General features: G+C 33.6%; 1 protein-coding gene across 2 annotated transcripts in view; it reads left to right on the forward strand.

Moving 5' to 3' along the window:
* PRKD1 (protein kinase D1) overlaps positions 1-24,289 on the forward strand; it is a 309,530-nt gene that overhangs the window by 256,035 nt on the left and 29,206 nt on the right. For both annotated transcript variants that reach the window (XM_049766580.1, XM_049766581.1), the window contains 8 exons: positions 9,698-9,908; positions 10,078-10,155; positions 12,619-12,823; positions 14,745-14,868; positions 16,031-16,108; positions 17,859-18,135; positions 19,975-20,027; positions 22,165-22,237. In XM_049766580.1, the coding sequence (XP_049622537.1) occupies positions 9,698-9,908; positions 10,078-10,155; positions 12,619-12,823; positions 14,745-14,868; positions 16,031-16,108; positions 17,859-18,135; positions 19,975-20,027; positions 22,165-22,237 (1,099 nt within the window). The remainder of the gene's footprint in view (positions 1-9,697; positions 9,909-10,077; positions 10,156-12,618; positions 12,824-14,744; positions 14,869-16,030; positions 16,109-17,858; positions 18,136-19,974; positions 20,028-22,164; positions 22,238-24,289) is intronic.

Below are 24,289 nucleotides of genomic sequence, written 5' to 3' on the forward strand. Positions count from 1 at the left end.
TATAGCAGTTGAAATGAGAAAACTATTACAAGATGCTATTCTGCACTGAGATTTTGAATGTTAGTCTGAATTGCTCTACATTGAAACTTATGGAACAGGACCAGCAAAGCAATACAATGATTACTTGCTTTCTTTGCATACAGTGGATTCTGATTAAAACTCCTAACACCACATCAAATTCCCCAAACCTCATCAAAAGTGATTCCTAAGCACAGAGACAAGAGTAAACACTGATCATCATAGGGTGTGATCATAAAACTCAATATTCCCCAATAGAAGACTTCCAGAAAATGGTTAGTGTTTTATTGAATTTGTTGTTACACAGTTATGTTTGGCATTTTTAGCAGGGATGTTCTTAAATGATGCTCAGAAGATGGGGTTTGCAGCGCTTACTGTGATTCTCATCCAGCCATGCTGAGGAGTTAAAACAAAGGCTAAGGATGATTTGTTGCTTGACCCCATGGTGCCAGGCATACCCTGGCCACTCAGACCATGTTGGGTGTCTCCAGTGCTGCACCTAGAGATGCTCTGGGAACATGTGGTACCAGGATCAAATCTACGCCTACCATTCATAAGTACTATCCCTTGGCTTTGTGCTAGAATATTTAAGCATAGCCACATTGAATAGGAAAGTAGACAATCAATTGAAGAATATTTGTATCATAGAAGAGAATTACTCAGTTTCTCAAATATCCTAGAAGACATACTTGACTCAGATGCTATTTTCTGAGCTCTAGGTAAACTAGTTGAATATCTCTTCTAGACATCAAATTAAGGGATTCACAGTACTTAACACATTGCATTTTGGCAAGTAAAATGTATTATTATTATTACTATTATTATTATTATTATTATTGACAGTGTTTAATTGTCTTCACTGAACTTTCTTTATGACTTAGGTAAGAAGGAAAATCTTCCTCTGATAATATTAGTATATCAATAGAGAATGTAAAATTGGGGGTCAAAAAGGGAAAATTATCATGAACTTCGGAAAAAGACAACTTAAATTCATAGTTCTACTTTGTCATTGTGTGTTGAGTCAATTTTCTGACTTAAAGAATCCCCTAAAACTAGGTTTAAAATAATCCATGCAGTGCTATGAAAATTTTGGCACATACAAAAGTTATAAAAGTGTTTAGGCCAAAGATCTCAGACTCCCTAGAGGTTAGACTTACTCCCCAAATCAGCTAACTAGAGCCATGTTTCAAATACTTTTTCAGAGTTGCCAATATTTAAAAGTTGGTTTACTTTACAAACCATCTAGTTTTTTCACTTAAAAAAAATAAAAGAAAACTAAGACATTTTACGACATTGGGCATACATTCTCACATGGGAGTTATTCATAGCTCTGGAGTAGTTGGCTTGCCTTCTAGATGGAACATGACCTCTTGAAGTCACTGTAGTCTCTCCCACATTCTCTTGCATTTTGACACTGAGCAGCCACACATTAAATTAATGGTCTGCAGGTTTCTGAGCTTGCTACTCCTCCCTTTCTAGAGTATATGAGTTCTGCCTAGATTTTGTATTCATGTTGGATATGCCAAGTAGGGGAGAGGATCAGGCACACAAGTACAAGAACATTTGTGGTGAAAAAACATTCCTTAGCCGATTGTACTCTTAAAAAGAAATTCTGTAATGTAAATATGTCAAAGTTACAGTCCATGTGATGTTAAATTTTAAAAGGCTTATATTATAGTCTTGTGTTTTTCATATCTCTATTGAAATGTCTTTTTCACTAATCTTTAGCATCCATTTCATAAAAACATTCTTTTCAGTAAAGTAAATCTTTTTTATAGAAGAGAGAAGAGGAAAAGGGAGAGGTGAAAAAGAGGAGGAGAGAAGGGAGAGACGAGAAAGAAGAGTCAGAGGCAAAGAGGATCATAAGGGTTTCGAAGCAAAGCTTATTATTTGTTTTGTAAAAGGCACTGCATTTTTAAAACAGAACAAATATTACTAGGACCTTGCTCATTTTTGTCCTATTGTTTGACAACACCGATGTTTTCATAAAGAGAGATCAACCCACACTAGACTTTTCTTTATTTTTCTGTTTCCCTTTATTTACCTAGAGAAGTTTAAATCACCCAAAATACAATGCCAATGAAATATTAGTTAATAGCTATAAACATGTTATACTGCAGGTGTTTCCATTTGAATCATGTTCTTTTTTGTTGGTAAAATGACTTCAAATCTCTACAAATATCTTGTTTGATTTTTAGATAAATGATAGCAAACATCCTCAAGTAAAGGTGACTTCTTCCCTCTGTTTTCTAGCTTTACTAATGAAGAGCATTTATTTTTGAACTGACAAGTAGAATATACTTGTTGGGAAATTGTATCAGAGTCCTGTTATATGTTTAAAGATGTTCTGGCAGTTGGAGTTTCCATAATGTAATCTAAGTAATCACTTCTTGGAAACAGTCCAGATTTGCTGAGTCATTAATTTAGCAGGCTAGTAAAACAAATCCAGCCTCGAGTAAAGCAGCGTACATTGTCTCTCAGAAGCAGGTATTCAGTTCATGTAGCTTTGACTTTGGCAGAGATTTCAAAGGAGCTATTTTTTGCATTTGAATGTTACAGAAGCTTTACAAAACTAAAGATCTATTAAAATATTTAATTCCTATAATTTTTATTTTATTTAATCTCTAAATTCTACTTTCAAAATTAAGCTTTTATACTTTTCTTCTTTCATATTCTCTCCAGTCCCTGCTAGCATACCTCTTGCACAGTGAACAGATAAGAGACCATTATACTTTTCATCATCTGTAATTTGCCAAATCAAGTCATCTTCATACATTCATTCCCAACAGTTATTTTACTTCAGTGACAATTCTCTCTGAAATTTTACACCTGTAATTTGATCCAAACCCCTTTATTTAGTCAAGGACTAATGGCTAATGTAAAACTAAGTTTTAGCAAATATGTCATCCAATATATGCTTATTAAATTATGGAGAAATGAATTTTAAATTTGTTTTGAGTTTTGAGCCATATTTGCTTTAGATAAAATAATAAAGCAGAATGAAGTAAAACAGCTGTTCCTTTTCCTAAGCATTTAACTTTCCTTCCTATTTCCTTAAAAAAAAATTAATTCTGCAGAATTCCAAGGATCACCAAATTAGAACATCAAGTAACATTAGAAATTCATTTAAACACCATCTAGTTCAATTAGTAAGCTTTGCTTAAACCTTCTATGAGTCCTAATAGGTAAAAAAGTTTTTTTTATTTAGAATATCTTTAAAGAAATATCTCATTGAGGCAGGAGTGATAGCACAGCAGTAGGGTGCATGCCTTGCACACAGCTGACCTTGGACAGACTTTGGTTTTATCCCCGACATTCCGTATGCCCATGCCCCCCCCCCCCCTGAGCCAGGAGCAATTTCTGAGCACATAGCCAGGAGTAACCCTGAGTGTCACCAGCTGAGGTTCAAATACCAAAAAAAAAAAAATCTCATTGAGAACTCTTGACATATAAGTATATATTAACTAAATATACAAATATTTGTAATGTTAATATTGTAAGTTAATGAAGAAGCAAAGCAATATTATGTCTCTGTGAAAAATGCAGAAATGCATGTTTATTATACTGAGTCACTAAGAAGTTTCATTTTCAAGGTTATTTAAAAGTTAGTAAGATTTATATTTATGAGATTTGATGTATTGCTTTTAAATTTTTCTTTCTAGTTTTTACTATTTTATGTTAAATATATGTGTATCTGTGAAACATTAGTTTATATGACTGCATTGTAAAACATGTTTTTTTTTTTTTTAATTCTTTAAAAGGAAGTTAACTTCATATTGTGAGCCGGTCCTTCCGGCCCTCATATCTATTGTCTCTGGGCATTACAACAATAATGTCCTTAATTTTTCTTTTTCTTTCTTTCTTTTTTTTTTTTTGTTTTTCTGGTTTTTTTTTTGGGGGGGGGTTTACACCCAGCAGCGCTCAGGGGTTATTCCTGTCTCTACATTCAGAAATTGCTCCTGGCAGGCTTGGGGGACCATATGGGATGCCGGCATTTGAACCACCATCCTTCTGCATGCAAGGCAAATGCCTTACCTCCATGCTATCTCTCCGACTCCCTTAATTTTTCTTAAAACACATAGATGAGTGAGACTATTCTGTGTCTATATGTCTCTTTCTTTGACTTATTTCACTCAGCATAATAGATTTCATGTATGAAGCTCATCACAAAGAATAGTGAGTGCAGTTAGGGAAATAACTACACTAACAATTATCATGACTATCTTACTGACTCAGAGAAGTAAAATACCTGTCTCGAATACAAGCAGGGGTTGGGAAGCAAGGGGGGGAGCATTGGTGGTGGGAATGTTGTACTGGTGAAGGGGGGGGCGGTTGTTCTCTTTATGACTGAAACCCAACTACAATCATGTTTATAATCATGGTGCTTAAATAAAGATTTTTTTACTTAAAAAAAATAAAAAGGAAGTTAGTTGTGCTACATGCTCACCACTAAAGTGTTGAAATCCCTATAACCTGTTACTTGAGAGCTAAAAGAAGATATACTGTGTACTATAGTTATATATTTCAGGTCTACCTACTTTCAAATAAAATGTCATGTTAATAAAATTACTGAAATATAGTAACTGAGCAGCAGTTGGGGGTATTGAGCCACACTTGGCTGTTCTCAGAGCTTACTCCTGCCTCTGTCCTCTCAGGGATCACTCTTGGCAGGGTTTGGAGAACTATATATGGTTACAGGATCAAACAGAGTTGACTGCATACAAGCTAAGTACCTTAACTACTCTATTCTCTTTTCTACCATGAACATCAATTATTGATGGAAAAATAATTGGTTCTGAAAATTCTTTGACGTTTTTATTTTGTATCCTGGAGAAATAATACAGGGATTAAGATGTTTTTCTTTACATAGTCCAACCTAATTCAATGCCCTTAGCATAGCCAGTAGGGATCCCTGAGAACAAACTAACCCTACTTCCCTTACCCCCAAGACGAAATGATTGGTTATATTTAAACCTTTAAGAATATCTTTAAATGGGGCCAGAGAGATATCATGGAGGTAAGGCATTTGCCTTGCATGCAGAAGGATGCTGGTTTGAATCCCGGCATCCCATATGATCCCTGAGCCTGCCAGGAGCGATTTCTGAGCATAGAGCCAGGAGTAACCCCTGAGAGCTGCCGGGTGTGAACCAAAAACCAAAAGCAAAAAAAAAAAAAAAAAAAAAAAAAGACTATTTTTAAAGGGATATTTTGTAGTGTTTTAGAAACAATGATCAAAGTGGATAAAAATTCACACACACACATGATGGAAGGATGATGACTTATCTTTTACCCTAGTTTGAATGGAACTAAAGGATTTCACATTAACTGAAATCAGAAGGCTAGAATAAATGCCAGATATTCTCAATCTGAACAAGTGATGTATATATATGTAATATTAATCATTATTTTAAAAAATTAGTAACATTTTTAAGAGGCTGCCCCAGAGGTGCTCAGGACTTACTTCTACTTCTGTACTCAGGGAAAACTCCTGGTGGGCTTGGAGGAACATGATGAGACTCGAACTTGGTTTTACCGCATAGAAGGCAAATTTCTTACTGATATACTATCTCTCCAGTCCTCCAAATCAATATTCTTTTTTGTTTTTTGGGCCACACCCGGTGATGCTCAGGGGTTACTCCTGGCTCTGCACTCAGAAATGACTCCTAGTTTGGAGGGCAATATGGTACGCTGGGGGATCAAACCGCAGTCCGTCCTAGGTCAGCTGTGTACAAGGCAAATGCCCTACTGCTGTGCCACTGCTCCTACCCCCAAATCATATTTTTTTAAAAAATAAACAGTGGTTTTCAAATATGTAGGACAATGATAAATTGTATGAGAATGGTCTTTTATAGACCTTTGTTTCTTTTTATTGGTTTGCTTTACCATTCTGTTAGATATCACTGAAATCCTTGATTAACATTTTGAAATAAGAAATATGTAAATACCTTATAATTACAAAGTCTCAACTAGTAGCTCAACTTAATTTCCTCCTGTAGCTTCTTTGGGATGCCTCACAATAGGGGAAAGCATGTTAAAGTAAATGTGTACACCCTCCAAACAAAATATAATTATGCTAACATAATCTCTAGGAGCCTTCTCCACTTTTTTGATTTCCAAAGTGTTTGTTATCTAGTAAAATAATGTATCTCAGTCTCCTTCTAGCAGTAAATTAGTTTCCAAATAGTAACAACCCATCTCAAGATGTTGATCTTTTCCTTTCTCATAAGAAATATAAGATACATTGAAATTAGTTATATATGAAATAATAGAAGAAAATAATAAGTACTTGTTTCCTATTCTTAGATTACTTAAGACACTATAAATGACAGGAGAACATTTCAACAGTGCTATTAATATTTTAGTTTATTATGATTCTTAAATGATACCTAAGTCTTAAAGTATGGTACTATAAAGTATGGTATTTATAAGTTGCTTTTCTGAACAAGGACACATGTGACTGTGCACAACTTACTGTTGACTAAATATGCTTTCTCTATACCCAGGATAGCAATATTAACATATACTGTATCAGAATGTGGTAGATAATACCTTTATCCTAAACTCATAAATGTTTTATATTACATAATCCTGCTTTGAATGTAATACATGCAAATTTTAAAGAACAAAAATTCTTGGTCTTAATGTGTAGAGTAGTATTTATATATGTTAACCATGTTTTTAAAAATAATAAAACATTCAATTTATCAAATCACTTCTTGCTTTTGTAAGTGAACTTTGGCATTTGTCCTTTTTTTTTCTTTTGGTAGTTACCATGGACTAGTTATCTGGCTGACTTGTTCTGTTCACACAGTAGAGAATAAAGTATCTTATATTTAGGAAAATAACTGGAATGATTTGGTCAACTTTTCATAAGATTTTCCAAATCTGAGAATATGTTAAATTAGCTTAGAAAAATGTGACATTAGGTTATTATGAGTGTTGAAATTATCCAACTGTGGAAAAAAAATCACTTTCATTTTAAATTATACTTAAAACTGGCCCATTAACTTCAATTACTAATGAAAGATGTATGAAACAGCAATTTAACCCAGTGGATTTAATTATTTTTTAATTCTGTTGAAAAATTCCATTTAATATATTCATGATACTAGTTGGTTAAACCTATCTGATTAAGTTCCCGGCACATTCAGAATTGATATTTTTAGATAATTATGTTATGAAAATTTCTTTTATAGAATCATAACTGAAATGGAACTTTCAACATAAAATCTCTTTGTAGAACTTCATTTAAATATCTTTTAATTGCAACTAATGAGTTTTCTATCCAAACTTAGCCACGTGATAATAGTATTACCATTTGGTACAGATAAGTATTGAAATGGCTAGAAATTTTATATAAATACGATTTATTACTGATATAATTAACTGGAATGTGATAATACTATGAAAAATAGATTTATAAATTTCATTTTTGTTTTTGGGCCACACTTAGTCACATGTGTCCTTGTTCAGAAAAACAACTTATAACTCTTATTAATTACTTCTGGTCTGTACTTAAAAATTACTGCTGGCAGGCTAGGGGAACCATGTGGAATACTGGGGCTGCATACAAGGCAAAAACCCTATCTGCTGTGCTATTGCTCCTGCTCCACTATTTACTAGAAATATCTCAAAAGAATGTATTTAAAATTTATAACATTAGATGCTGCAACTCTAGATAACAAAACTTATATGATGCCTAACATAATGGTTACTAAAAGTAGTTGTGTTGTTAGTGATGTTAAATATTAATTTGTATAACAAAAGTTAATTTGATTCATCCTTTGTTCTTATGATTTTTAAATACATTTACAGAATGATCCAAAGTATCTATGATACTAACAGATAATATAAAATGGTATCAGAAAAACTCAGTTACCATTAAAAATATTTGTACTATTTCAAATTTATTTCAAAGTAAGGGAAATTATAAATATGATTTGGAGCAATATTTAGATGTTATATAATTGTGTTGACAAAGTCTTTCATTATGTGCAATATAGTTCTTAAATCAATCTAATCTTTTTAAAAAGTGATCAAAGAATTTTGTAAAAAATTAACCCTTACTTTTAAAATTTTAATTGACTCATTAAATTATTGAGGAATAATACTAAATCATGTTTTCTTTTAAATGTGGTAAGCCAAAGATATGGGAGGTGCTTTTCAAAGGAAATCTCCAAAAAGTTCATTTTACTTCTTATTTTCATTTATTTATTTATTCATTTATTTATTTATTTATTTATTTATTTATTTATTTATTTATTTATTTATTTATTTATTTATTTTGGATTTTTGGTCCACACCTGTTTGATGCTCAGGGGGATCGAACCGTGGTCCATACTTGGCTAGCGCTTGCAAGGCAGACAGACACCTTACCTCTAGCGCTACCTCGCCAGCCCCAGTTTTCTATCTTTATGAGCTATTTGCTCTTTCTCACCATGTGCAAAAATAATATGTGCAGTGGAATTTTGTTTTCAAATTTATATTTCTATATTAAAACAAACTCAAGTATATTTTTAAAGCAAAAATAGGGCCAGAGAGATAGCATGGAGGTAGGGTGTTTGCCTTACATGCAGAAGAATGGTGGTTCAAATCCCTGCATCCTACATGGTCTCCCGTGCCTGTCAGAGGCAGTTTCTGAGCGTTTAGCCCGGAGTTTAGCCTGAGCGCTGATGGGTGTGACCCCCTAAAATCCCCCCTAAAATAAAGCAAAAATAAATTCAAATATTCTTTTTTGTTTGGTTGGTTTTTGTTTTGGGGCCACACCTGGTAGCCCTCAGAGGTTACTTCTAGCTCTGTGCTCAGAAATCCCTCCTGGCCAGCTTTGGGACCATAAGGGATACAGGAGTTGGAATCCTATTGGTCACAAGTTTGCCATGGGTCGGTCACGTGCAAAGCAAACAGCCTACTCACTCCAGCTTAAAGTTCAAATATTCTTGTCTTCAGTTTGCTTCTTTTCAAACACATAGCAAAGGGAACTCAAATAAAAGGATGAGTGTCAAATATATATTCCAGGGGTCAGTGAGGTGGCGCTAGAGGTAAGGTGTCGGCCTTGCAAGCGCTAGCCAAGTAAGGACCCTGGTTCAATCCCCCGGCATCCCATATGGTCCCCCCAAGCCAGGAGTAACCCCTGAGCATAAAACGGGTGTGGCCCCAAAACATATATATGTATAGATATAACATGGATGGCAAAGAACTTACCTTCTACGCAGCTGACCTACATTTCATCCCCTCCATGACACGTGATCCTCTGAGCACCATCAGGAGTTATCCTGATCACAGAGCCAGTAGTAAACTCTGAGTACCACTGGTATTGACCCAAAAATCACAAAAGCAATTTTAAACAAATGAAGGGAGTGGAATAAATTGTATTATATTACAGGAACATAGCTTTAGTTTATTTCTGAGGGATCACCTGTCTATTATAATAGATAGCATTACAAAACAAGATGCAACTCAAGTATTTATATAGTTGATTGCTAAGAAAATTGCAAAAGCTAAAAGGTTTACTTTACACTTGGGAAACCCAGATAGGATTCCTTGCATAGTATGGTCCCTAAAACACTTCTGGTAGTAGACTCAGAATACTACTAGCTGTAGATCAATAAATAACTAAATAAACAAAACTCAGGTAGTATTTTAAATCTCTTTGTACTTTATTATTTTTTTAAAAATATAGCAAAAGTCACCATCAGAGTCATTTATTGGTCGAGAGAAGAGATCTAATTCTCAGTCATACATTGGACGTCCAATTCAACTTGACAAGATTCTGATGTCTAAAGTTAAAGTGCCACACACTTTTGTCATCCACTCCTACACCAGGCCGACTGTCTGCCAGTACTGCAAGAAGCTTCTCAAAGGGCTGTTTAGGCAGGGGCTGCAATGTAAAGGTAAGAATAATCTTGCTAGCCAAAATGTTAAATTACTCCCCATCCATATGCAATGGCTATTAATATTTAAGAAATCCTATTTAAGAATTATTTGAAAGAAAAATCGTGTCTTTCTCTTTATGAAGAATTTTCTTTGGGTTTGCTTTCTTGATACAATCATTGTGATTAGATTGCAGGTTCAATTGTCATAAACGTTGTGCACCAAAAGTACCAAACAACTGTCTTGGAGAAGTGACGATCAATGGAGGTAGGTGAATAAAATGGACTGGAGGTATGTAATAATAATTAGGATTTTTATTTATTTGTTTATTTTTATTATTATTTGTGGGGTTGGGTCACACTGGACAGCACTCTGGGGTTACTCCTGGTTCTATGCTCATAAATCACTCCTGGCAGGCTCGAGGGACCATATGGGATGCCAGGATTCTAACCACCATCCTTCTGCATGCAAGGCAAATGCCCTACCTCCATGCTATCTCTCTGAACCCAATAATTAGGATTTTTTATACCAATTTTTCTCATTTTTAGATGTGTGTTCCACCTGAAGTAAATCATTGGTCTGAATTTTCACTACTTGCTATAGAAAAATACCCATCATTGATTTTTTTTTCTTTTTTTTGGGCCACACCCGTTTGATGCTCAGGGGTTACTCCTGGCTAAGCGCTCAGAAATTGCCCCTGGCTTGGGGGGACCATATGGGAAACCGAGGGATTGAATCAGGGTCCTTACTTGGCTAGCGCTTGCAAGGCCGACACCTTACCTCTAGCGCCACCTCACCGACCCCTGGAATATATATAGCGCTTGCAAGGCAGACATCTTACCTCTAGCGCCAACTCACCGGCCCCTGATATTTTATTTTATTTTTTTATAAAAAAACAGAGATACTGCTGGTTTTTATACATCAAACTACTTGTACTGAAAATAAGGATGTCAAGAAGTTCTTCCCCATCTCTGTTTCATGAGCCTGACTGAGTTTGTTCAGAGATATGCAAAGCATTGTAAATCCTACAAATTAATAAATGTCAGTCTCTTTTTTGTTAGCATTCTCATTTTGTGCACTGAGAGAGAAAATAACTTTTCTTCCCTGTCTGAAAAGGAAGAAAGAACTAGTTATAGATTTGTCAGGAAATAATCACCATTTCAGTCCTCCACCCAGTTACTTTCATTTTGTACTTGTACTTGTACTTTCATATGTACTTGTTAATCTGCCTCTTCAAGGAGCTTGAATATAGCCAATTTTAAAGATACCGATCCTTTTCTCAATTGAGGAGGAATACTACTTTGGGGAAGCTACAATTGCTGCAATTAACTCTGAGAGATTTCTAAAAAAAAAAAAAAAAAAAAAAAAAAAGTTATGTCCTTAAAAAGTATTTCACATTTTCTCCAGGTGTTTTTCCTAAAAGTTTTTAGAAAAATATTTAATCTAGTATCCTAAGCTATCTTTCCTCATATAAAGAAATGTTTCTGTCTGAAAGCAGATTTGTGATTCTTCTGGAAAAATAAATGTTGGTAGAAAGTAGTAATGACGTTGAATATTATTCATGCTAAAATGATGAACAGATGAATCAGATAATCTTCTGATTAAAAATGTATGTACATGTAAGAAAAAGAGAAAGCTTCCCATAAAAAGTATTCTCATTCTCATTTCTTTCTTGTAGATTTATGTATTTGCTGCCAAGTTAGAACGTTTGGCAATCTTCCCACTTTTTGTGTTATATGGTACTGAGTTTGTTCAGGCCCAGAATATGTCAATGTGAACTTGATAACTAGATTAAAAAGCAGAGTATTTTTTATATTGTTGATTACTTTGATATTGCCTTTTCCCCCATACATCCAGAATAATCTGGTAAAAATGTGAATCTTCTAAGCATGTCAGCCAAGGGTCTGAGATCAACCTTTATTTTTTAATTTTAAAACAAGTGCTTTGCTTTAGTAAGTAAACATAATTTATTTCATTCCCATAAACTTCCTGATGACAAGAGTCAATTTTACTTTAAATTCAAATATCTTAGATATTTAAAGCTACAACTTAATTTAATAATTTATTGGAATTCTTGATATAAAATTACTGAATTCTGAGGCCAGAGTAACAGCAGAGCAGGTAGGGCATTTGCTTTCCACTTTGCTTACCTGGGTTCTATCCTCGGCATCCCAGATGGTCCCTCAAGTGTGTCAGGAGTGATTTCTGAGATTAGAGCCAGGAGTAATCCCGAGTGACACACGGCATGATCCCCCCCCCAAATGCCAAGCAAACTAAAATTACTGGACTTGCAAAAATCAATGACCACGTGTCTTCTTGAATGTAAAAACTCTCTCTCTCTCTCCATGTATTTATTTTTTCTACAGATCTGTGCTATTGATACACTGTCAGTTCCTGCTTTACTTTGAGTAGTATCACTTTGCTTCCAAGCATTCTGCTTCTTTCTTATCTTTGATGTCCTTCCAAGGATTTCCATACTTTTCTTGTTTTTAGATTTAGAAACCAGAAAAACAAGTAACTGCTTATAGAATATCTTTACTCTTTCATAAATTCAGATAAGTATTTTTTCATAAATTCAGATATGTATTTTTATTCAGATATGAATAAAAATCTTTCACGTTATTTTTTTAGGAGTTTCCATGACCTATTTTAGGATTTCCTAACTTTCTATAAAGTCCTATATCTAAGATTCCAGACATACTTTGTGTGTGCAAAACAATTTTCTTTTAGATTTGCTTAGCCCTGGAGCAGAGTCTGATGTGGTCATGGAAGAAGGAAGTGATGACAATGACAGTGAACGGAACAGTGGACTCATGGATGACATAGAAGAGGCAATGGTCCAAGATGCTGAGATGGTGATGGCAGAGTGCCAGAATGACAGTGGTGAAATGCAGGATACAGATCCAGACCATGAGGACTCCAATAGAACCATCAGGTGGGGGCAGATTCTCATTATATCAAACACTACAATCCTAGGTGGTATTCACTTTCCTAAGAAGGTAGAAATCTCTCATATATTAATTTATTGTAAAAGAACCTTAAGTGTGTGTTTAATTTGCTTGAGAATGAACTGTACTGCAAAGGAAAACTTTTGGAGTTTGGGTGTCTGGATTCTCTTGGAAAAGTATTGTTTGTGCATAATCTCAACATTTCCTTATTCTTTAATTTATCTCCTTTTGCATATAGGGATAGTCCTATTTGTGACTGACAAATTTATTCCTAAATTTATGTTTATCTGAAGCTTGTTGTACGTTAATACAGTGATTAGAAACCAAACTCAGAAGACACAATCTATTTTACAGCTGCCACTAATTACAAATACCACTTATGTATAAATCTATTATTTTATTACAAAAATGGGACAAATTATATTTATTATCTAACTATACTTATAATTACAATATGTCCCATTTTTTTCTCTCAGGGATTAGCTCATTATGGACAAATAAGACTGTTGCTTGTGTTCTAATTAAATTTATTTTGGGGTTTTTGGGCCACACCCAGTGGCAGTTAGGGGTTACTCCTGGCTATGTGCTTAGAAATAGCTCCTGGCTTGGGGAACCATATGGGATGCTGGGGAATCAAAACACAATTCTCCTAGGTCAGCCTCATGCAAGGTAAACCAACCTACCACTGTGCTATTGCTCCAGCCCTTTAAATTTCATTGAAAATAGCCATCTCCATCCAATAGTCTATTTTTTGTTTTGTTTTATTTTGTTTATTTGGTTTTGTTTCCAAGGATCACTCTTCACAGGGCTCAGGGAACTCTATGGCATTCTAGGGATCAAACCTAGGTCAACGACATGCGAGGCAAGCACCCTACATACATACTGTACTATTGCTCTGGCTCAATAGTCTATTTTATATAATTGTTTAATTACAATGGTAGAACCTAATAATTACTGACCTATTAAAGAGAAGGTATCCCCACATTTGATTTATTTTATAAATTTTTTAATTTTTTCTTTATTCAAATGCTGTAGTTTGTTGAGAAACTGAACAAAAACATGCTATTCATGAAGGGAGAACAATAAAACGAGTGGATTTTTTCCAATTAATAACAGAAATAATAGTGAAAAAGAACTGGAAATTAAGGCCAAAGAGATAGTACAGAGGCTAAGGCACTTGCTTATATATCATGTACTCCATTTGAATACCCTGTCACCGAATGTGTTCCCCAAAACACCAACAGGAGTGAGTTCTGAGCCAAGAATAGTCCCCAAAATCTCAGAATGTCACAACCTCCACCAAATACTGGAAAATATTATCTTATATTTCATCAGTCTTTTGAAGGTGTAAATATATTATATATAAAAGGGTTTGGGTGTGCTTGCCATGTATGATTATGTTAAGAGAGTAAAGTGAAGGGAATAGAGAATGATAAAGAATTAGCATAATTCTGCATGAAATATTACTTAAAAGACAATTTTAAAAGGTCTATTTTTAATGAAAATATCCAGGGACTCAAATTGACATTAAATTATATAATCTATAAATGATTTCTATTTCCTTTGAGGGTCATATGCAAGCTAATAAGCTTATTCTATGATTTTAAATACCGCATTCTCAGAATAAGACAATAAGTTGGCTGATGTTTACCAAAAACAGAATAGCATACAGTTCTTTGTAGAGTACAGTGTTCATTCTGATGCCTCGGGATTTTTAAAGTACCTGTACCTATAAGTGTCTGTTACTCTTCATAATAACAAAGATTTTGAAATAGGATGACAATTTTAGGAATATGGACTGTGAAACTATTTTTTGTTCTTATTCCAATCACTAACATAAAGTTTATGCAGGAAAATGAATCTGTATCTAAAAAGATTTCTTTCCTAAACTGTTTTAATTCTTCAAAGCCCCTCAACAAGCAACAATATCCCACTAATGAGAGTAGTACAGTCTGTCAAACACACCAAGAGGAAAAGCAGCACAGTAATGAAAGAAGGTTGGATGGTTCACTACACCAGCAAGGACACATTGGTAAGATCCTCTGCAAGCACTTTTCTCTAATCGTTGTCTTAATTAAAGGAGTTGCTAATCTCTTGAAAATTGTGTAGTGTCCAATCACTGGGAGCAAACCTCAGTGCCGTCATGGCCTAGGATCAAGTCGAGAGTGCTGATAGTCTCTGCTGTCATCTGTAGTTGTGAATAAAATCTACAAAGCACAGACATCAGGCTTGGAAAACAAAATCAGTTAATTTTTCTTTAATTTGAGATGATCTTTAAACAACTAGAATATCTCATTATACAGAGCAGATGTTAAATACTGTACTTTTAGGTGTTCTATGATTTAGAAGTTTTCTATAAAAACCTAAATTTTAGGAAAGGAATATGATAATTGTATATGTATATGTTTATAAATATATAAGTATATATAGTTTATAAATTTTTTGTGTTCTTAAAAACAGACCTTTCTGAAATACCTAAATTTTATACTTCATTAGAAAAAAGCAATATATTTTAATTTTAATAAAACCCAAGTTACTTTTTCCTGCAGATTTTCCTACTTAATGAATATTCTGCATTTGTATAAAGGGAAAAATATTAATCACAAATTCAAAGTTAAATTAACATTTGGTAAAAATCCTCATTCTCAGTCCTTCGGATTTTTCTCATCATTTCTTATTAATAGAGTCCTCTTTATATCATCTATTAGATTAATAGATGCTTATAGCTTAATTTTTCAGACTTCTATCTGTACCTTTCTGTTGAAGGGAGATTTATATTACTAACTATAGGACTCAATACTAATTAATTTGTTATTAATATTTGAAGCATATTTGATGTATTTGACTTGTCTAAGATTGATTGGTTGCAGAAGAGTTCAGAAATAATGTTAGTCTTTTCACTCTAAAATGATGAAAATAGATACATAAGAGTCATTAATATAAAAACGATAATAACTATATGAACTTGCTTGCCCCCAAAATAATATGGAGCATGAGCCTACAGTGAACAAAATCCTTACTAAGTAATAAGCATTTTAGCTTTGTAGTGAGCTCAAGAGAAGGTCTACTTAATTACATTCCCTCTCAAGTACTATGTCCTTTAAGTACTGTCTTCATTGGGCAATATTTTGTTTATATAAATATTGAGCTATTTAAAAGTTATTTTAAATATTTTTATCTAATTTCTATTTTAGCGGAAACGACACTATTGGAGATTGGATAGTAAATGTATTACCCTCTTTCAAAATGATACAGGAAGCAGGTACTACAAGGTAAGATTAGCTTTTTTCTTTATTAGAGTCTCATAAAAACTCTTACTTCTAAGAATTTAGAGTATAATAAATGTGAACTAGACCCAATAGACATGTTTGCTATTATGCCTATTCAAGAGATAATCTTTCTTTACTGTTGTATACAAATTCCAGAGGAGTCATAACATCATCTAGAAATTCCAAATTTCTTTGGGGAGTACTCTGTGTGGGTGGTAGTACAATGGAGCATAGTTTAATTCTGTATCTGAGCAAAGGAGGGTGATTTCAACATAAATTTCATAGTCACTAAAGATTAACTAATAGAAAAGGCCTGCAATCCACTACATCCTGCATTACTTTTTAATTTAATGTCTGTGGAATACAGCACATTGCTCAGTTTATGTATTGCCAATATTCATAAGGAACATTTTTCCTCTAGAGAAAATTTTGGCAGCAATTTTTATTCTCTTTGCATGAAATAATACAAATGTGACATAATATGTCACCTAGTAAAATATGATTTCTAAAAAGGGTCATATGAATTAATGTACTTTACTCCTTCAAAACTAATGAAGGTTCACTCATAAGTAGCTCTATGCAATTCTTACAGAAGAAAGGAAATCCTGTTCATTTTTTAATTAAAATTTTGGTTTAAAAGTTAATATTTCTGAAGCTGGAGTGGTGGCACAAGAGGTTAGGCATCTGCTTTGTACACACTAGCCTAGGACGGTCTGCAGTTCGATCCCTCAGTGTCCCATATGATCCCCCAACCCAGAAGCGATTTGAGTGCATAGCCCAGGAGTAAGCCTTGAGCATCACTGGGTGTGGCTCAAAAACTAAAAAAAAAAAATTATTATTCTTATTCTCTACCTCCTGGAAGACAGTGTGGTGATTATTTTTATATCAAAATTTACTTAAAAGCAATTCCTTTTAAAATAAATGTGGTTTTCCTTAATAAAATTTTACATTGCTACATTATTATATTAACTAGTAGAGAATCAAATTATGTTATATGTTTTCAGTGCCTTAAAAATAGTTAAAATATAAACAGTACATGCTTAAATGTATTTTTAAATAACTTGACTTTACCAGACAGGGGGATAAATTGTCATTTGTATTTTTAATTCAGGTTTTATATTGGAACATAGTAATGTTTCCCCTTTTTATGGTTTTGGACCACATCTGGCAATATTTAGGGGTTACTCCTGGATCTGTACTCAGGAATGGTTTCTGATGTTTAGGGGACTGTATGAGATAATGGGAACTAAACTCAGATTGGCCATGTATCAGGCAAGCATCCAAGCATCCTACCTACACTGTACTATCTTCCATCTCTACAAAAATTAACCTTATTCATAGTGGTTCTTGCATTAAAAATCACAGGAGGAGTCTAAGCAATAATACAGCAGGCAGAGAATCTGCCTTGGATGTGACTGACCCAAGTTTAATTCCTTTCATCCCATATTGTCTCTGAGCCTGCCAGGAGTGACTCCTCAGTGCAGAGCTTATTGTAACTCCTGAGCAATGCCATGTGTGGTCCCAAAACAAACAAACAAAAGCCACATGAGTTTTATTGGAAAACAGAACAGGATACATTTTCTCCTGATAAAAGTAATTTTACTTTTTCTTAGTAATATTTAAAATTTATAAAAGGGTTTTATTTAAAAACAGGAATGTTTATAGTATCAGTTCTCATACGTCTGACATTAATTTTAATTTACCCTTTCCCAACTTTTAATAAACTACATTTTGCATACTCTGTCTTCAACAGGAAATTCCTTTATCAGAGATTTTATCTCTAGAACCAGCAAAACCTTCATCTTTAACACATAATGGGGCCAATCCTCATTGTTTTGAAATCACTACAGCAAATGTTGTTTATTATGTTGGAGAGAATGTGGTCAATCCTTCCAGCCCTCCACCAAATAGTAGTTTCCTTACTAGTGGGGCTGGTGCAGATGTGGCCAGGATGTGGGAAATGGCGATCCAGCATGCCCTCATGCCTGTCATTCCCAAGGGCTCTGCAGGTTCAGGCACCAACTCACACAGTGAGTATATGCTCGTTTTCTTTGTGTACATTTATAAGGAACATATCCCCCATTGCAATTTATTAGAAATCATCATGTCTCTAAATAAATGCTTTTACATATACTAATATAGTTAATTCATAGCTATTGTGGTTTATTCATTTTATCATAAAATTTGAACAAATTTAAGGTAGGCCAATATTAGGCAATACTATAAACTCCAAACCACAAATAATATAATATAGTAAGCAATATAGTAAGCATTAAATTGAACCCCAAATGCAATGAAATCTTAGCATTTGTTACTGACCAGAGTGATAGCACAGTGGGTAGGGCATTTGTAATGTATGCAGCTGATGCAGGTTCAAACTCCAGCATCCCATATGGTCCCCCAAACTTGGCAAGAGTTATTTCTGAGCACAGAGATAGGAGTAACCTGTGAGTGCCATCAGATATGCCTTTCCAAAAAACTTGCCATTTTCTAATATGAATTAGCATATTTTATTTTATTATTCTAATTTTTTTGTTTTTTGGGCCATACTCGGTGACATTCAGGGGTTACTCTCTGGCTGTGCACTCAGAAATCACTCCTGGCTTGGGGAACCATTTAGGATGCTGGGGATCGAGCCAAGGTCAGTCCTGGATCAGCCAAAAGAGAGACAGATGCCCTACCAGTGCACACTATTGCTCTGGCCCCTGAATTAGCATATTTGAAACCACCTAACATTATACTCAGAACAGAGTCTGTGCTAATTCCTGATAAAGTTGTGAGACACAATTTACCAAAGTACAACAAGAATCAGTTATTTGAATACATTTAAAAATATTTTCAATGAATTGCTATATAAAATTATATATAATATATATTAATATATAATGTATAAATACATAAATATATTATATCTGTAGATATGCCAGGTATCTAATGCAGGTTGACCATGCTACAACTCAACACCCTAATCTGCTATACTATCACTTGGTGGAAAAATGAGATTTAAAAAAAATTTTTTTTTTTTGGGTCACACCCGGCAGTGCTCAGGAGTTACTCCTGGCTGTTTGCTCAGAAATAGCTCCTGGCAGGCACGGGGGACCATATGGGACACCGGGATTCGAACCAACCTCCTTTGGTCCTAAATTGGCTGCTTGCAAGGCAAATACCACTGTGCTATCTCTCCGGGCCCGAGATTTTAAAAATTTATAGTGACTGTTAATTATAAAACTGGTTATGTGATCCTTTTATTTACATTATATAATGTTTTAATAATTCTTTTTAGTCTGTAAAGCCAATAAACTTGTAAATACCCACCAATTTTGGTGCTAAGAACTATACATGTAGTCATCCCCCCCCTTTTTTTTTGCCTAAAACAATGAATAGTCATGTTTTATTTACCTTAAAGGAAATCAGGGGGCCAGAGAGATAGCATAGAAGTAAGGCATTTGCCTTGCATACAGAAGGACGGTGTTTCGAATCCAGTATCCAATAGTCCCCTGAGCCTGCCAGGAGCAATTTCTGAGCATAGAGCCAGGAGTAACCCCTGAGCACTGCTGGGTATGACCACCCCCCAAAAAAATAGAGGAAATCAGAATAAGGGAAGATTATTTTTCTTAGTTTGTAAAATCTATGAGATGAGACATTAATATGTTGACCAAATTTTTGATTTCACACAACTGACAAAATCAAATTTTCAGAATCAATTAAATGGTAACAATTTTTATTCTTAAAATATGGTATAGTCATTTTTCTTTTGAGATTATTTAGATAAACACCCTTCAGCTTAATTTAAAAGCATATGTTTGCTAGTTTTGGTATTATCTTTCTTATTTCTTATGTGTTTATATATTTTTACCTTGTATTTACAGGAGACATTTCTGTGAGTATTTCTGTTTCAAATTGCCAGATTCAAGAAAATGTGGTAAGCATATACGTACTAATATAAAACTTGTTGATCTGATCATTTATTGAAAATTATGAGCCTTATAAAATTTTTTATTTATAAGACATTTTAGTTTTCTGAAAATCATTAGGATTTTATTGGGTATTTTTTCCACAAATGATTAGAATGGATTGCTTTATTGTTTTTATTTGTTGTTGTTGTTTTGTTTTGTTTTTGGGCCACACCTAATGATGCTCAGGGGTTAGTCCTGACTATGTGCACCTGGCTCAGGGAACCAGATGGGTCGCTAGGGAACAAATCCAGGTCTATCCTGGTCAGCCTCATGCAAGGCAAACACCCTACTGCTGTGCTATCACCCTGGACCCTACTTAAGTGTTTTTAAAATCCATTCTGCTCTAGAACTGAATACTAAGTAATTCATTTTAGATAAATGATTAGTGTCTGATTTTTCTTATTTATGCATCTTGGATAGGAATGTTTATTATGTTTGATGTTATTCAATAACAAATTATATTTCTTCATTTGGGCAAGAAACTTAAACCTGTCGTTGTCCTATTTCTTCATTGCTAAAAGGGAATATTCTTATGAGCAAACAGCTGAAGAATGCTCTTGAAGTCACATGCATGTTTCAAACCAGAAAATTGTACAAATGAGATTTCATGGGAAATATCCTAGTCACCTATGAACACATTTTATCCTTTTCATCTATTTTTGAAAATTAAAGATCAGACATCCTATGATTAGAGATCAGACATATTATTGAATAAATCACACTCTCCTATATCAGAGTTCTTTGTTTTGTCTACTCTGGCAAGTGATCAAAAAAAATGAAGCCTTTGCCTCCTAGTTCTGTAGCTTACATATTTTTATTTTTAGTTGTTATCTATGCATATGTAATACAACCAAAATAAAAATATTTGGAGTCTTGCTCAGAATAATTTAAGTTTTTTTTAAGTATGAACTCTCTAAACATCGTCAGTAGCATGTAAGACTTTGTGCTTTTCGTTAAATTAACAAGTAAGATAAACTTAAAACCAAAGAAGAAATTTACATTAAAGTTTAGTTTCTTATTGTACTTATATAGCTAGAAAGAATTTAGAAAATAAATATAGGTTAACCCTTAATCATCTTTGGAATTCTAAAAACATGGATAGTCATTGAAACCTGTTTTTCCATTGTAAATAGCTTGAAGTTTAATGTTGGAATTTAATTAAATAATATTTTGTTATCAAACAACTTTGAAGTCACACCGTGGATACTCTGAAAGGATCATAAAGTGGAAATAGCTTGTAGGCATTTTTTTAGGGGAAAGAACAAAGAAAAAAATACAAACTTGGAAAGAAATTGAGGTTAGGGTTGGGTAGAACAGGACAAATATTACAAAATAAATATGATGAGAAAGTTTTATAGAATGGCACCAGAATACATAGTGATAAAATATTACATGTGTCTTTACAAATCAAATAATCAAATAACTGTAATGTTGATTAAAACCTAGTGCATTATTTAGTAGATACCTTAAAGATAAATTATAGATACTTGAAATGCATTATCTACAGAAATGGTAATAATGAAAGAGTTTCATCTCCTCAAATATGAGCATTTCATATGCCATTGATTGCTGTGTCTGGCTCAGAGGGATTCAGTGGTTTAATCTTGCAGTTAGAAAACGTACATGTGAATAATTGATAAAGAAGAAGTCTCGGTATTCTAGCCATAAAGGGTGGATTGTTTGGAGTCAAAACTCTCACACACAATCGAGAACCATGATTATTTAACCTGGAATTTCTAAATAGCCTCATCAATTTGAGTAAATGTTATTTTATATGTTTGCTTACTGTATATGTGTGCTTAATTGTTTGAGTATACAGTAACAAATACTTAAATTGATTAAAAAACTCTGACTTTTCTGTCTTGAAAAGAAACATTAGAATTCTCTATTTTATAAGGTAAAGTACTTTTCAAAACATTACAGTATCATAGTAACTGAAACATAATTGGGATTTTGTAGTGATTATTCAGTATCTAAGGCACTTAGAATTACTTATTTTTAAGTATTTAGCAGTATTTATTATATATTTAATAATTATATTTGCTAATTAGGATTAATGTTTTGTTTTATTTATATTTGTTTTTATTGCCCTTGCACCTGTAGGATATCAGCACTGTTTATCAGATTTTTCCTGATGAAGTACTGGGTTCAGGACAGTTTGGAATTGTTTATGGAGGTAAGATTCATTGACAAAGTATTTTCACTTAAATTTTTAGCTATTTTTATATGGCATGTGTGTATATGTTTGTGTCGTATCTGTTTTACCTTTTCAAGTATTTCTCCTAAAATATTTATTGTGTAGAAAATTGATGTTTCTATCTTTAAATATTATTTTTATATTTCTAATAAATTTCTCTTCTAAAATATTACAAGCTCCATACATAATACTGGTTAATTTAGACAAAATATTGAGAAAAGAAAATAATGCAGAAACAAACTAATTCCGTTTTGTTTTAGTAATTTAATCAAGATGACAGAAACTTGTTTATGTAACTATAGAACAAAATTATTTCATAATAATGCTTTTAAAACATAATATACATATGATATGTTATGGTTTATAGTTTTGAATATTTGAAGTTAAGCAATATCTTGCATTTTATGTTGCCAGACATTTGATGAATTAATTACTTTAGCTCTGTTATCAATTTTAGTATGTTAAATAGTATTTTTAATTCTTTAAGAACTGGTAATATTTTAAAATACCTATCAAATTTCATTATAGCTTTCAGTCACTTAATATAATCAGTGATGAATTAGCTGTTTTAAGATAAATGTGCTGTGTACTAGTCTAATTATTTTAAAGATTATGATGACATGGTGTCTTGCTTTTATTTTAAAGCTCATTAAATTTTACTCTATTTCACAGAGTAATTTAGATTCTGGTGAATAGATGTTTAAAAGATATTTTATAGTGTTACTATGTACTCAAGATCTGACCCACAAAGACTGTTAGGAGATGAGTCAGTAAGGCAAAAATAGTATAGTTTATTGCCAGGATGTTGGGGCCACAGCTCTCATAGGTAACCACTACCCAGGTGGGACCTGCCCATCCTTATATTGGGCTTCTGGGGCCTCAAGATAGGATAAAACTATAGGTTCTTAGTACATGTTGCAATAGCCTTGGCGTGCAGTTAGTAAGGTTTATCACCTGCTGGCCCCTGAGTGTTGCTATCTAACTGTCCCTTGAACAAGTTCCTGGAACTGGCTGATCAGTCCCTCTACAGTTTCAGGTTGTCATGGCTTCTTATGACTGAAGCAAAGCTGGGGTACAGAAGCGAAACAAGCAGTTAATTCTTTTTTTTTTTTTTTTTCGGGCCGCACCCGTTTGATGCTCAGGGGTTACTCCTGGCTAAGCGCTCAGAAATTGCCCCTGGCTTGGGGGGACCATATGGGACGCCAGGGGATTGAACCGCGGTCCTTCCTTGGCTAGCGCTTGCAAGGCAGACACCTTACCTCTAGCGCCACCTCGTCGACCCCCAAGCAGTTAATTCTAAACTTAAATTCCTTTCTAAAAATAGCATGTTTATGAATGAATAATAAACACTATTATAATGTGTAAATAATATACATATGTAGATATATACATATGTATGTTATACATATATACATATATAAATGATATAATGTATAAATGATAATATATAAAGAACTATGTATTTAGAGAGATGAAGTATTATAGAGTATTTCTTTATTATGTAATAACTGTATGGAAAATACAATTGTATGTAGAACATGATAAATGTACTGAATTTTATAAAGCATGGAAGATAAGCAAGGATGAGAAATTAGATTAGAGAGACCAGTTGGTGTCAGACAATTATTTCTTTCAATATTGGAGTAGCAAGCATACGATGAAGCAGCCATGGGACACTAAATAGGCAAGAAGGAACATAGGTGATGAATTGGAGGAAAGCATAATATCACAAGAGGTTAGTACAATAGTGACCAAGAAATAGAGATATAAGAAAATAACTTGTAGAGAGTTCAGTGAGATTGCATTGGGTTGAGGCAGCAAGGAATGTGTAAGGATTAGAGAATATTAAAAAACGATGACTTTATATTAAGGGAAGCCATCTAGAAGAGGTCATAAGAAATAGAGTGGGCCATGGAGAAAGGAAACAAGATTCACAATAAATTTTGCAATAATGAAATTTTAAATTAGTTGGTGTATGACAGATGTTGTTAGTAAAAGCTCCATTTTTATTTTGTAAATTATTTTGGTTTT

This window comes from Suncus etruscus, chromosome 2 (genome assembly GCF_024139225.1).
Source record: "Suncus etruscus isolate mSunEtr1 chromosome 2, mSunEtr1.pri.cur, whole genome shotgun sequence".
In the NCBI taxonomy this organism is placed as follows: Eukaryota; Metazoa; Chordata; class Mammalia; order Eulipotyphla; family Soricidae; genus Suncus; species Suncus etruscus.